The sequence below is a fragment of the Piliocolobus tephrosceles genome, unplaced genomic scaffold (assembly GCF_002776525.5).
Source record: "Piliocolobus tephrosceles isolate RC106 unplaced genomic scaffold, ASM277652v3 unscaffolded_20, whole genome shotgun sequence".
Classification (NCBI taxonomy): domain Eukaryota; kingdom Metazoa; phylum Chordata; class Mammalia; order Primates; family Cercopithecidae; genus Piliocolobus; species Piliocolobus tephrosceles.
In genome coordinates, this window is record NW_022302087.1 from 2950731 (window position 1) to 2966575 (window position 15845).

The 15845-nt window shown below is 36.4% G+C and overlaps 1 protein-coding gene across 1 annotated transcript in view; it reads left to right on the forward strand.

The window, feature by feature from the left end:
• The first annotated feature begins 1276 nt into the window (after positions 1–1276).
• The window catches only part of IFT57 (intraflagellar transport 57), a 68461-nt gene continuing 53892 nt past the window's right edge, over positions 1277–15845 (forward strand). The window contains exons 1-4 of the mRNA XM_023212591.3: positions 1277–1618; positions 4179–4341; positions 5119–5237; positions 10061–10148. Coding sequence (XP_023068359.1) covers positions 1407–1618; positions 4179–4341; positions 5119–5237; positions 10061–10148 — 582 coding nt within the window. The 5' untranslated portion in view covers positions 1277–1406. The remainder of the gene's footprint in view (positions 1619–4178; positions 4342–5118; positions 5238–10060; positions 10149–15845) is intronic.

Genomic DNA, 15845 nt, shown 5'->3' on the forward strand with positions numbered 1-15845 from the left:
CCTTTCTTTAATGAATACTTTAATGAATGTAATTTTAAGTACTTCCTTTAATGAATAGGGCAAATGGTATTTGCCCTACTGACTTTTCACTTTGATAACCTTATTAGTATCAGAAACAAGTTAGCTGTAGACGGATTAAAATGAAAAGTGTGTCTCATTTTTCTAACAAAAACAGGATACTGTAGATACATTTCAAATTTCAGTTATCCAAAAATGTGGCCCTTCTATACTTTGTAGTGGCAGATACAAGAGATCAGTGAGCCCTTGAAAGTCACGTTATAAACACGAACATATGTTCAATCTCTTGTATTAAGTTTTCTTGCAAAAAACTACCAGGCATCCACCACTTACCTCATTTTTTGCAACTGTTAAGAAAATTGCCCGATACACAATCCTTTTGAAAACTGTAAAGCTGGGCCATTTCTGTGGTCAATTATGTACCTTTTCTTGAATTTTCTAGGTCAATAACTGCAGAATACAGTAGTAATACCCTATCTTTAGCCACACTTAGAGCTTTAGGGCAGGGAAATTCCTTTTAAGATTATCTCTATTCTGCTGGATTTAACGAAGTACCCAAAATCTTTATACTACATGTAATGGGTTCGAAACAGATTAAGCAGCAGGATGGAAGCTTAGTATTCTTGTTTTTGAAGTAAAATAAAGCCTCCCAAATGCCTCCCAAATGCCTCGTTGTCTTCTTCCTCATCCTTCTAACCACTTTCCTAGCACTGGAGTAATAGCCAGGCAATGTAATACAGTACTTCAAGCTTTACAGTATACTGTTATGTGCAGCATTGCCTAGTGAGAGAAAGAAAAAATTAAAAACAGAAAGAACGAGAGAAACCTCTTATTGGAAAGTTCCTGCAGTAAAAGTGAAACCTATGGTATTGACTATCTTTACAACTATGAACAACTTTTCAATTCTGAGAAAATAAAGGTATCAGTGGGCCAGTGCACCCTTCAATACTGCACGTCTTCACCTCCCTTTAATCTTTTTAACAGCTACTAGCTGACCCAGATGCCCGCTTAGTTGCCTTTAGCAACCACCAGGTCCAACACACCTCAAGCCAGCTCAGAGTCAGTAGCCGCCTCTCCTCCGTCTTCCAGAGGCCGAGGGAGGAGAGACAGCGGGGAGTGGGGCGCGAACGCCACGCCTCCATGAGGGGCGGTGCTGCTTCCCGACCACCATTTCCGCAGAGGCAGGGCAAGAGGCGGGCCACGGGCGACGTCATTCAGAAAAGCCGCCCTGATTGGCGGGAAGGAGGAGGAGTCTAGTTTCCCTGGTGACGGGTTGTCCGGTGGTCGCCTGGTAACCGGTCGTGGCTGTACTGGCGGCTGCAGGGCTGGCGGCTTAGGCCGCAGAGGTCTGTGGGCCTGAGCCCACGCTGCACTCTCTCCGTCCTGCGATGACTGCTGACCTGGCCGTCGTCACGACGTCGGGTTTGGAAGATGGGGTGCCTAGGTCCCGTGGCGAAGGGACCGGGGAAGTGGTCGTGGAGCGGGGGCCCGGCGCGGCCTACCACATGTTCGTGGTGATGGAGGACTTGGTGGAGAAGCTGAAGCTGCTCCGCTACGAGGAGGAGTTCCCCCGGAAGAGCAACCTGAAGGCCCCGTCCAGGTGGGTGCCGGTGTCCCCAAGCGGCTGGGTGCCTGCTAGCCTCCAGGGAGATGCCCTCCGTGGTCCTGCTGGGAACCAATTCCGTGAGAGCGGGTTAGCAATTCCTTGCCTGCGTCTTCCTAGCCAGGGAAGGGCACTTCACTCCAAACTCCGGGGAGGTCCGTGGAGCTCACGCAGCCCTGACTTGGTATTTTTGTAGAGAGAATAAATAAGTTTTGGAACGGCGGAAAGGATTGGAAGACAGCTTCCCTGTTTTTTGTTGTTGTTGTTGTTGTTTTTTAACACACACACATTACCACAAAACACAAAGTATATTTTCTGATTATAAAGATAAAACAAATACTCATTGTAGAAAACTCAGAAAAACACAAGAAAATGTCTAGAAAAATTATAAAACCGCCCAAAATCTCGTCTCCAGAGAGGAATGCCATTATCACTTAAGGCTTTTTTTCTAGTTTGGGTTTTTTTTGTGGTTGTTGTTTAAGACCCTGTTTATACAACTGGGGACCGTGGGTGCTTACAACCCTGTTAAGGAGCACTTTAAATGCGGCTAGTACATTTGTTAACTACTTGCTGTGGTTTAAAAGACTTCTGCCTTTGCAATAACCATACTCTCAGAAACTGAAAAGTGGAAAAGACGAATGACAACTATTGAATTGTCCCCTATCATAGAACCTAAAGTTCTATCTACCCTTGTTCCGGTGGGGGAGAAGTCCAACATATCCTGAAAGCAATGCCATTACTTGCTGAGGGTAGTGGTCGGCTAGGACCTTCTCCTCAAATCACTGTAGCTTAGCCAGATAAATCAGTTTTATAGCTTTTCTTTCACTTTAATACTTACATTTATTTTATTCCATAAAAGGCAATCAATACTAAGAATCTATAGTACTTAATGTCTACAGCCAGGCTCAAATAATTTCCCTTGATAGTTTAAATCTCATTCCACTGCTCTCTTCCAATAAATTGAATTGAAAGATATGTAGGCTTTATGTAAACTGTTCATATTAAATTAGTCCATAGTCGGAGAAAAGATAAAGGAAAAAAGTAGTGTTGCTTGATCCATGTTAGAAAAGGTAGTCCTGGGATTATTAAAGTGAATCGATCAGGATAGTATAGACAACCAACATTTCCTGTATTAATAAAAATGCATTTTTTTCCAAGTGTATTTTTCAAATGAAAAGAAAATGACCTTAAGATTCTGTTGATGTCATCTCTGTGTCTTCAGGGGTTCAGAGGATACTTGGAATCATGGATTTGTGTGGGAATATCCTACTCTAATGATTCTCAAAGTGTGATCACCAGACCAACAGCATCAGCATCACCTGGGCACTTACTAGAACTGAAATGCCTCAGACCCTTTCCCAGGTCTATCTACCTTTTCAGTAATTATAAGGATGGGGCCTAGTGGTCTGTTTCAGTAAGTCTTCCAGATGATTCTGATGGACACTAATATTTGAGAACCACTGTCCTAGGTTTACAGTATCTATTGGTGTTCATTCCTCTGCCCTAGAGAAGTTATCTGCCAACAAGGAAAAGATGACTTTTTGGTGGGTAGCTGCTTTGAAAGGATAGTAAGCATATACCTGGAAGGACTTCAGGGCCTTTTTTCTTCCCAGCTTTCTGTTATCTGGCAGAACATTTACACTTATCCTGCAGGATAAAGTTTGGGAAACATGAAGGAGTACACAACTGATTTTTATGACAATGATTATAATAGTTGTAAATACATTGCAAACATAATAATGATAGCTACACATGAACAAGAAAAATAAGATCTTTGATTAAACTGACTTGAATGTTGTTGCTAGTGAGTTTTATTCCTATAATGTTTAGGTATCAATCATACTGATCCTCGTAGAACTGTGTTTAGTAGACCAGGGGATTAAGCAAGAGCCCACAGATGTTTTTTAGATTGGTGATGTGACATTCACAGTTTCTTAATCCAGACTACACCTTATAAACATGTAGAAAGCTTTTGAAATATACCCCATACTGGGCCTACACTCACTGAAGTTCTGATTTAATTCATTCATGAGGGAAGAAGCAATGTTTGGCCAAGTACCAGTATTTTTATTAGCTCCTCAGGTGATTGAATATGCAGCCAAGATAAAAACAAATGTTTACCATAGGTGATAGGTTAGAAAGAGTAAAAATGCATAATGAGTAATCTTTTGAGATCTCTTTTAAACTCTGAGGTTCTTCCAGATTACCATTTTCATTAATAAGGTACTAACGTATTATTACTGACACTTAAATCATTTTGGCAAAAACACTACATGCTCTGTACTCTAACATGCACTACATTTCGCAGGTGTAAGGTCTTTGATCTAATATTTTGGGTACAGTAGTAATTGCGCTAATCCTGATGATTTAAAAAATTTAATGTGAGTGCTGTGGATTACTGGAAACCTGAAAGGGTGAATTATCGAGGCCTTTTGATTTGATGGCCATTGGGGGGGAAGAAAGATTGCTGGACAGTTGTGAATTCGGCCCTATTAGTTATTATAGACTTACTTGCATTATTTCACATACACCCCCATTCCTCCTTGTTTTGAAACAGACACTATTTTGCACTGCCTACCAACCCTGGTGAACAGTTCTACATGTTTTGTACTCTTGCTGCTTGGTTGATTAATAAAGCAGGACGTCCCTTTGAGCAGCCTCAAGAATATGATGACCCTAATGCCACGATATCTAACATACTATCCGAGCTTCGGTCGTTTGTAAGTGTAAACAACCCTTCTTTCTCCATGTTCTCAAGTTATGAATTTTAACACTGATAATTTAATAACAAATGCTAGCCATTTAGATGACTCCTCTGTAAATATAATTATGAATTTATTTTCAGGTAAAACCTCCTTAAAATAGTTTGTATTATAACATTAATGTCACTTCTGAAAATGTTCAGTATATACTCTTTGTTAGCCCAAAGTTATATATACATTATATATATATATATTAAATCTTGATATATCTGAGAGGTAAATTTTGCAATGGTTAATTCTTGATGTAAAAAATGATAGTTAAAAATTATACCCTACAAAGTCAAAACACTTTATATTCTGAAAGGGAACTTGTACTTAAGACCATGATAGCAGTTGTGCTTTTTCATTTCTGACTTTTCCTGGGCAGGCAGTAAGATATTTTTGGCACAAATGTTATTAATTTTTGACAAGTGAATCATTCTGTCCTTAACATAGTTATTTAAATAGTTTTACTGGTTTCTTTTCACTCTAATAAGATCAATAATTTGTTCTGCTGCTATGATGTTACTGCCTTTTAATTTGATACATTTAACAATAAAAATCTTTATTTTCAGTATTTTTATGTATCAATAGATTACAAAGACTTGAAATGGAATTCTATGAAGCAATGTAATTATAGTTATTGTAAATCATTTGAAAGAAAAGTGATACATCCATTCAGCAGTTCTTTGCTTAAATTTTGACATTTGGAGTATAACTGACAAATAATACCCTGTTTTTTCTTTTGTTTTTCAGGGGAGAACTGCAGATTTTCCTCCTTCAAAATTAAAGTCAGGTTATGGAGAACATGTATGCTATGTTCTTGATTGCTTAGCTGAAGAAGCATTGAAATATATTGGTTTCACCTGGAAAAGGTAAAAAATTACCCAACCTGATAGTAGTAATTTTATGTGCATAGCATTTTCCTCTGAGGGTGCAGAGCTATTTAATTGAACATAAAAGAATTATTTCCTTTTGACTATTTTAAATTGAAAATGCCACAGATAATTAAGAAAAGCCAGTATAGACAAAATTTGAATGTCTGATGTCTTCAAAACTAATTCTGATGTGTTACATATTATTGTGCCCCTTCCCTGTTCAAATATGTAATTATTGAAGGTTTAACTGTGACTGTATATCTTTGTAAATTCTGGACATTTTTTTTAAAGTCTCTTGTATATGTGTTTACACACATAAGCATAATATATACACAGAGGGAACTGATAGCTATAGATTTAAGGAAAAAATGGAAATTAATATAGTACTTTCAGTGGGATTTTCTCCTTTGCTAGTAGTTACTGGGCAAGAATAATACTGAAGAAACTACCTGGCACTCTTCTAGACGTTGTTCATTGCTTTTGTGTTCAACCTGACAGTGCTTTGTTTATTTCTATTATATTTATCCTATGGTACAAAATTGTTCTTTACTATTCTGATATTCTTGCTAGAAATCATGAAATCTTCACAAGTACTCTGTTAGCATAATGCTTGGTCTATCTTAGATGTTTTAATAGATATTGAGCATATAGATGAAATAGAACATTTGGAAACTCAATTTATAGAGATTATAATTAGAAAACATAAATTTTATGCTCTGCAGTTTGGGATTTTTAATAGGTTAGAATGTAGAAGGCACTATTCCGGTAAAATATGAGTAAGCAGTGTTTTTTTTTTTTTTTTATTAGAACTAACTTCTGTAGAAAGATGTGTATATATATATATACACATATATATATAAAATTCCCTGTTAACATTTTAATGTATATTCAATTATATTCCTTTAGGTATAATCTCCCTATTAAGTTTAATAACTTCCTTGAATTAGGTTATCATTGGGATGAGCCATATGAAATTACTCGTATTCATCTATTTTTAAACTAAAAAAATGGCAATTTCATATGCTTCAATCCAAACATTATTATTTAGTACAATATAAAGAATGACTACATGGTGCATAATACTTTATTAAATTTCAAGAGAAAATAAGTTATGAGATGTGCTGCTGTATTTAGCATTTTAAAAAACTACTAAATTCATAGCCTAATATATTCTAAATTCACCAGAAGTTGTGGTGTAATATCTCAAACACTATTCTATTTTGCACTTCCTTTGTTTCTCAGCACATCTTATTCCTGGCCTATGTATTGTAATTTGGATAATTTATTTTTTAGTTTTGTTTTTAATTGACACATAACTGTGCAAATTTTGGAGTACAATGTGATGTTTTGATACATGTGTACAATATACAATGATCAAATTAGTGAAATTAACATATTCATCATTTCAAACGTTTATCATTTTATTGTGGTGAGAACATTCCAAATCTCTTTGAGCTATTTTCAAATATATATTATTAATTAATATATAATATTGTTAACTGTAGTCACCCTACTGTGCATTGGAGCACTAGAACTTATTCCTTCTAACTGTAACTTTGTACTCACCCACTTTGACCAACTTCTCCCCATCCTCCATTCCCCCTACCCTTCCCATCCTATGGTAACCACTATTATACTCTCTACTTCTATATTTATCTTTCTGTACCTGGCTTGTTTCACTTGACATAATGTCCTCCATGCTTATACAGATTGCTACAAATGACAGAATTTCATTCTCTTTTATGATTGAATAGTATTCCACTCTGAAAATATACCACATCTTCTTTTTCTATTCAACCTTTTATGGATACTTAGGTTGGATTCCATATCTTGAGTATTGTGAATAGTGCTGCAATAAACATGGGAGTGCAGATATCTCTAACATACCGATTACATTTCTTTTAGATATATAATCAGTAGTGGAATTGTTGGATAATTGAGTAGTGCTATTTTAGTTTTCTTGAGGCACCTCCATAGTGTTTGCCATAGTGTCTGTACTAATAATTTACATACCCACCAACAGTGTTAAAGGGTACCCCCTTCTCCATATCCTCATCAGCCTTGGTTATTTTGAGGGGTGAGGGATTGGGTAATCCCCATTCTAACTGGGTGAGATGATACCTCATTGTGGTTTTGATTTGCATTTCCCTGATGATTAGTGATGTCGAGCATTTTTGCATATATCTGTTGGCTATTTCTATAGTACTTTTTGAGAAATGTCTATTAAGATCTTTTGCCCATTTTAAAAATTGGACTAGTTTTTGTTGTTGTTTTGCTATTGAGTTGCTTGAGTTTCTTATACATACTGGATGTTAACTTCTTGTCAGATGGGTGGTTTGCAAATATTTTCTCCCATTCTGTGGGCTGTCTCTTCACTCTTTTGATTGTTTCCTTAAGTTTGATGTAATCGTGTTTGTCTATTTTGCTTTTATTGCCTGTGGTTTTGAGGTCTTATTCAAAAAATTCTTGCCCAGACCAAAGTCTTGAAGTGTTTTCTCCCACATTTCCTATAGTTTCAGTTTCAGATTGTATATTTAAGTCTTTAATCCATTTTGAGTTGGTTTTTATAAGTGGTTAGAGGTAGGAGTCTAGTTTCATTCTTTTGCATGTAGATATCCAGTTTTCCCATTACTGTTTATTTTTCTTTTTTTGTTTTTTAGCATCATTTATTGAAGAGACTGTGACTTGGATAACTTATAAGGACTATGTTTAAATGAGGAATAAAAGGAGGGAGCTGAAAAGTAGTCAACATTAGAGAATATATCAGCTATGTAACATGTAAATGAGATAGACATTACATATAGATGAATTTTTTATATCTCTAAATGTCAAAATGAATCCTGGAAGAACATGGCCTTTGAGATACTTTCTAATTAATGAAAAATTAGGAAATTTATTATTTAAGATGATTAATTTAGTTCACAGTATTTTGCATAATAGTAAATGTTGATTTCTGTATTCTGTTAACATGATTGAGGCGTGGGTTTTCATTTTTTACAACAGGGTTTCACTCTGTCGCCCAGGCTGGAATGAACCTCTGCCTGCTGGGCTCAAGCGATCCTCCCACCTCAGCCTCCCGCATAGCTGGGACTACAGGTGCACACCACCACTCCCAGCCAATTTTTAATTTTTTTTGTCAAGACGGGGTTTCGCCATGTTGCCCAGGCTGGTCTCAAACTGCTGGTCTCAGGCAGTCCACCCGCCTTGGCCTCCCAAAGTGCTGAGATTATAGATGTGAGCCATCACACCCAGCCAGGTAGAAGTTTTTAATACAGGTTTTCTCTCTAGCTTTGTTACTGGATAAAAAAAGGAAAAAAAAAATAAGTTTTCATAAATAAGCCCAAATACATTTGAGTACTTTTAATATAGGAAATGTGTCATTAATCTTGATGAATACATGATTTTTCAAAGTTTAATGTTAGGACCACTAATTACATTTTGGAAATAAGAAGGGAGCTGGAATCCTCCCTTTTTTTTTTTTTTTTTTTTTTTTTTTTTTTGCTCTGTCGCCCGGGCTGGAGTGCAGTGGCCGGATCTCAGTTCACTGCAAGCTCCGCCTCCCGGGTTTACGCCATTCTCCTGCCTCAACCTCCCGAGTAGCTGGGACTACAGGTGCCCGCCACCTCGCCTGGCTAGATTTTTGTATTTTTTAGTAGAGAAAGGGTTTCACCATGTTAGCCAGGATGGTCTTGATCTCCTGACCTCGTGATCCGCCCGTCTTGGCCTCCCAAAGTGCTGGGATTATAGGCTTGAGCCACCGCGCCCGGCCTGGAATCCTTCTTATTACCTATGTTAAAATAAACTTCACGTTGATCAAAGGTGTAAATGTGAAAAGTAAAACTATAGAAGTATTAAAAGACCAGAGGAGTATAGGGGTTGTAGTATGACAGAAAGCCTCAAATATATGATGTTAAAGCTAGGGTCTATGCAAGAAAAGGTTACCAACTCTATCTAATAAGAACTGTAACAATCTTGAATAGCCAAGATTATAAGTAATACACTAGGGGAATAATTTTTGAAAGGTTAGCCAAAACATTAATTTTCTTAATATACAAAAAGCCAAAAAATAAAGGGTATAAATAGACATTTCACCACAAAAGAAGTGCAAATAACCAATTAAAATATGAAAAGATGTTCACTTTCATGCCAAAGAAATGCAGTTAAAACAAGAATGAGATTTTTTTCACGTGGTTGATGTGCTAAAATTAAAGTTTGTATTATTTATCATATTGGTGAATATATGGAAATGGAGTCACTCTCCTTCAGTATTGTTTGGAGTCTAAATTAGGGTAACATTTTGGAAGCCAATTTTGGCAGTGTATAGCAAAACAATAACATGTACAAAGTTGTTTACCCAGCTATTTCACTTGAACAAATTTATTCTGAGCCGTATGTGTAATGATAAATGTACAAAGATGATCTTTGCAATATTGTCTAGCAAAATAATTAGAAGCCTCCACGTTCAGTCATAGGCTGCCAGTTACATTAATTATGGTACTGATTGTTCAATGAAATACAGTGCAGCTATGTAAAACATAATGAGAAATACATATGTATTTAAATATGGTGTATTGGTGAGAAGCATTAAATTGGGTAACACCATGCATAGTATCATCTCATTTTTTTATAAATTTGAAGATAACCACTTTTGCTTTTTACATAGAAAGTTTTAGGAAAAATACATGAAACATGTAACAGTGATTATGGAAGTGGAGTGAAAAAGGACAAAACCTGGCATAGAAGAGATAATATTTGCATTATGATTCTTTGTCTTACTAAATATTAAACTTACCATCTCATGTTTAACCTTATTATTTTAGGCCAATATACCCAGTAGAAGAATTAGAAGAAACTGTTGCAGAAGATGATGCAGAATTAACATTAAATAAAGTGGATGAAGAATTTGTGGTATGTGTGTAGCTGAACTTTCTGTTCATTTTCACCTTTCGGCCACTTTCCATTCTCTTAATTTCCCCCAGACTTCCATTATCTGGAATATATTTTATTTCATTGTTTCTAAAGAAGAAAAGCTTTTAAATACAGTGCTGAGTATCATCATTTAGACTTTTGATTAAGTTAATGTTTGTATTCTCTAATGATTGAGGTCTGAATTTTAGCAGAGGTTCTTAAACTCTTCAGGGAAATATATACCACTAGTTATATGAGTAAATACTTTAATAACAACCCTTCATGATGTTAAATAGACTGTGACTAATAAATAATTTAAAACAGAACAAAAGAATTTAGGATTAATAAATTCTGCTTTATACGCATACCATTTATTTCTAAGGAATTCCTTTATTCATCTACAATTAGGATGAATAGGAATTTTTTTAATGCTTTTAAATAATCAACATTATTTAAGTTGTTTGGCAGAATCTGCGCCTTTTTATATGTTTTATATGCCATCCATAGTGTGCAGCTAAAGATGACAGAGACAAAAGAACTTTTTCTCAAGATAGTTCTCAGAACTTGAATTAGATTGACCCTGGTATTTAGGGAGTATACATGTGATTTGAAGCAGAAATGGTGGGGAAAAAAACAACTTTATAGTATACAGCTGACCCTTGAGCAATGTGGCGGTTATGGGCATCAGCCCCTACACAGTTGAAAATCCACATATAACTTGGGACTCCCAAAAACTTTACCAATAGCCTACTGTTGACTTGAAGCCTTACCAATAACATAAACAGTTAACACATATTTTGTATATGTATTATATATTGTATTCTTACACTAAAAGTAAGCTAGAGAAAAGAAAATGTTACTAAGTAAGCCATAAGGGAGAGAAAACATATATACTATTAAGTGGAGGTGGATAATCATAAAGGTATCTTCCCTGTCTTCATATTGAGTAGCCTAAGGAAGAAGAGCAAGAGGAAGGGTTGGTCTTGCTGTCTCAGGGGTGGCAGAGATGAAAGAAAATTTGTGTTTAAGTGGACCCATGCAGTTCAAACCCTTGTTGTTCAAGGGTCAACTATATTTTGCTGTCATAAATCAACTAAAATTTTTGGGTAATTTTTAAAATCAATAGATAATTAGTTTAACATAAGTAATTGAAATTTGGCATTGAAGTTAGTATAGTATTTAAGTTAGTATATGCTATGGAGGTTTTAATCACTGCAAAATTTTAATAGCAAATACTGAAAAATAACCATTAAATAGATTAGATGCTATCTGAATAAAATATTATAAAGCCATTTGTATTAGTCCATTTTGTGTTGCTATGAAGGAATACTTGAGACGCTGGGTAAGTTATAAAGAAAAGAAGTTTATTTTGGCTCACAGTTTTGCAGACCATACCAGAAGTGTAGCACCAGCATCTGCTTCTGGTGAGGGCCTCAGGAAGCTTACAACCATGGTAAGACAAAGTGGGAGCAGGCATCTCACATGGCCAGAGAAGGAGCAGAGGAAGGGAGAAGGACCAGAGACAAAGGAGGGGACATATATATCCAAACTATATCACCATTAAAAATTGTTGGGTGGGCATGCTGGCTCACACCTGTAATCCTAGCACTTCGAGAAGCAGTGGGAGGATTGCTTCAGGCCAGGAGTTTGAGACCAACCTGGGCAATGTAATGAGTCCTCATCTCTACCAAAAAGAAAAAAGAAAAAAATGCCAGGCATGGTGATGCATGCTTGTAGTCCTAACTACTCAGGAGGCTGAGGTGGGAAGATCGCTTGAGCCCAGGAGTTTTAAAGTGCAGTAAGCCATGATCATGCCACTCCACTACAGCCTGAGTGACAGAGCAAGACCCTGTCTCTACAAAAAAAATGTTTACAAAGTTTACAAAGAAAAATACAAAGTTATTGACATGGGAATGTAACTTATACTATATGCTATAAAATTAACTGAGAGGATTCCAAACTTTATGTTGTTATAACATTACGTAAAATATGGTAAAAATAAATATATTAGCATTCATTATATATGGGTAGGAGAATTATGAATGATTGTTTTCTATGCTTTGTATTTTTAAGGTTTTAACATGTATTTTTAATAGCAATGTAAATAAACCTTATTTAAACAATATATGTAAAAAAAGATGACTGTTATTTACAGAAGGAAAAAGACCATTGTAAAACTTGTCAATATGAAAGATACTTTTTAATGTGATGAATTTTGAAAGTCAAGACAAAGATATGTTCATTCATTCTGCATATACTTACTGAGCACTTGTTATGTAGCAGGCAGTGGGCAAGGCCCTGGTTGTGTAGCATGTGCCAAAGCTTTGAAGGCAGGAAGAAGCTTAGCATCATCAAGGAACTAAGAGAAAACTACTATGGCCAGAGCTCCTACGTGAGGGAGAGGGTGGCGTAAGATTAACTGGGAAGATAGACCGAGTTCAGATTGTTTTGGGCATGAAAAGTAGTTTAGACTTTATTCTTTGTGTAACAGATCTTTCCATTCAAGCTCAGAAATTAAGTACTCATATATTCCCAGTTGTTCACCTTATTTATTCCCTCATCTTCTTAATAACTATTTAATAGTTATAAATAATTTATGAACTGATACCTGGTTCTAGTACATTAATATTTAACTTTAAAGGCATATAGCTAAAAACTGCTAGTCTGGGGAATAAAGAAAAACCCACTAGTCAGAAGAAAAATATCTGCAAGGGCAGAAACTATGTGTAATTTTTCTTATTGTTGTGTGTCCAGCGTATTGTGCAGGGCCTGGTGCATAGTACATACTCATTAAATATTTGACCATAAAATCAAACTGTCAACACATCGTTGTGTAACATTTAGAAACTATAGCTCATTTTAAAGCTGGGAACCCTTTAAAGTTCAAGGCACCATTATTGGGGGTGTGAATTTAGAGAAATATACTGGAAAGCAGCCTCTTCACACATTTCTTCCCAGCCATGAGGTGAAGACCTTCTACTATCGTAAGAGTAAACTGAAGGCCTTCCTCAAAGGGGTTGGCCCTGAGGCTCTTCATTCCCTTGCATCATGTCTCTTTAATTTCTTTTCTTCTTTATTGTCATCATATTATTCTAAGGAGCCCTCTGTTACTTCTACTCTTCTCTTTAAGGAGGACTGGGTCACCACCAGGAAGCCTTTTGATGGTGGGATATTACATGATTCTGTTGTCTGAGTTTGTGGCATTGCTCAAGGATGGTGAAGGTTGGCCAGGTGCGGTGGCTCACACCTGTAATTCCAGTACTTTGGGAGGCTGGGGTGGGCAGATCACTTGAGGGTAGGAGTTTGAGATTAGCCTGGCTAACGTGACAAAACCCCATCTCTACAAAAATACCAAAATTAGCCAGGCGTGGTGGTGTGTGCTTGTAGTCCCAGCTACTTGGGAGGCTGAGGCAAGAGAATTGTTTGAACCGGGAGTTGGAGATTGCAGTTAACCAAGACTGCACCACTGTACTCCAGCCTAGGCAACAGAGTAAGACTCTTGTCTCAAAAAAAAAAAAAAAGATTATTTCTCACAGTCAAAGTTCTGCTATAATCATCTAGAAACTAGAAATCTTTAATTTTGGATTGCCCATATCAAGCTAGGACACATTAATAATTATTTGTATAAATATGTTGGGGTCATAACACAAAATATTCCCACGTATTGTACATGATCATATCCATAGTAATTGGCAGTCAGAATTAAGAAGGCATATTAGGCTAATAGTAGGAAATTTTTGACTGCCTTCTGACTTACTGAAATTAGAATCCTCATGTATTCTAATAGCTTAACAAAACAATTTTCTAAGCCTGTTTACATTTGAATTCCTCTTAAATGCTCTCTTAATAATACTTAGTAACTTAATCCTTTTTCTATGAATTAGTTTGGATTTTTCAGAGGAATAGAACCAATAGGATGTACACACACACACACACACACACACACACACACGTATAGAAAAAGACTAAGGAATTGGCTCACATGGTTATGGAGGCTGAGAAGTCCCAAGATCCACAGTTATCAAGCTGGAGACCCAGAAGAGCTGATGGTAGTTCCAGTTTGAGTCTGAAGGCCTGAGGACCAGGAGAGCTGAGCTGATAGTTTGTTTCAGTCTGAGTCAGAAGGCAAGAGAAGACTAATGTCTTCAGTGACAATGAGGCAAAGATGATAAATTCTCTTTCTCAGCTTTTTTGTTCTATTCAGCCCTTCAGTGGATTGAATAAAGCCCATGCGCATTGGTGATGACAATCTGCTTTACTCAGTCTACTGATTCAATTATTTATTGCATCCAGAAACACCCTCACAGACACACTCTGAATAATGTTTAACCAACACCAAGGCACCTTGTGGCTCAGTCAAATTGACACATAAAATTAACTATCAAAAGTCGACCCCATGTCACCTTACCACCCATATACATCTTCTTAAACCATAATCTTCAAATAAAGACCATACATAGCATGGTTATAATTTCATCTAATAGAATATAACTGCTCTGCATACAACAGATATTGCTCTAATTCCTTCTCCAGAAGAGGAGATAAAGTCCATAAGTGATATCTACTCTTCTCCCTGATATCACTTAAATATTACAAAAGTAACAATACTTAAATACTATGATATAAAGTCAGTACATCTATGTTACATGATAAGGGAATAAGAGTAAAGAAAACAAAAACACATACAGATATATTCATAACAATTAGGAAATATTCATGACAATCACAATTCTTATTTCTGTAACTGGTCACATGCTTGTAGTTGTTTTCATAACTAACATTTTTCACTACCTATTCTGTATTCCCCTTGCCTTCAGTAAGCACCTCAGCTGGTTATAGTTCTTTACCTGGTGGGGTGACTCAGATCTTTATTGCTGAAGTGTCTGAGCCATTAAGTAGACCTGCCTGGATTTGGTTCTTGTAGTTTTCTGTTGATTTTTAGTCACAGGGCATGATAATACCATGCCTTAAAAGATCTCCTGTATTTTAGAATACTCTTCCTTCCATTTTGGAGTAGTCCAGTGTCCTGTTAATAGGATCAGTCATGCCAGCCAATACAGTAATTGCCTTCTTTGCCATGTTGATTCAGAGGTATGAGGAGCCCAAAGTGGCCAGGTGGCAGTCTTAATTTCTGTTCAATCAAATCATTGTTGTATCTTCTGGTTGAAGAATTCTTCCTTTTGGAACTAAGACCGCTAAGCCAGCAAAGCATAAGATGATGGGAACAGGAAGCAAGAATTTTGCCAGTGGGCTACTAGGGGTAATAGCAAGTGATTCCACTCCATTTCCACCCCTTGATTCCTGGACCTGTAAATCCTGGCTGTGGGAGAAACAGCACCATATATTGGTTGTTGATTCATTCTAGTACCTAGTATTAAAACTTTTTACCTATTAGTGTTCAGTCCAGTATAGTTCAACAAGTATCTATTGATTGCCTATGTAAACAGTACTGATCAGGTTATTGTAAAACCATTATAAACTTGTCTCTTCTCCCATGGGCATTGAGTCATTGACATTTCACTCATTTACTCTGGTTGTTAAGTAGACTCTTATTAGTGCAAACACAGACTAGACTAAGCCATTTGTCAAAAGTGTATACCTCTGTTTCAGTTTTTAGATATAAAGTGATCACTTTTGTCTGCATTTCTGTTCTACTGCCCCACTCTAAAAAAAGTAAACGTGACTGGAGTGTATAGA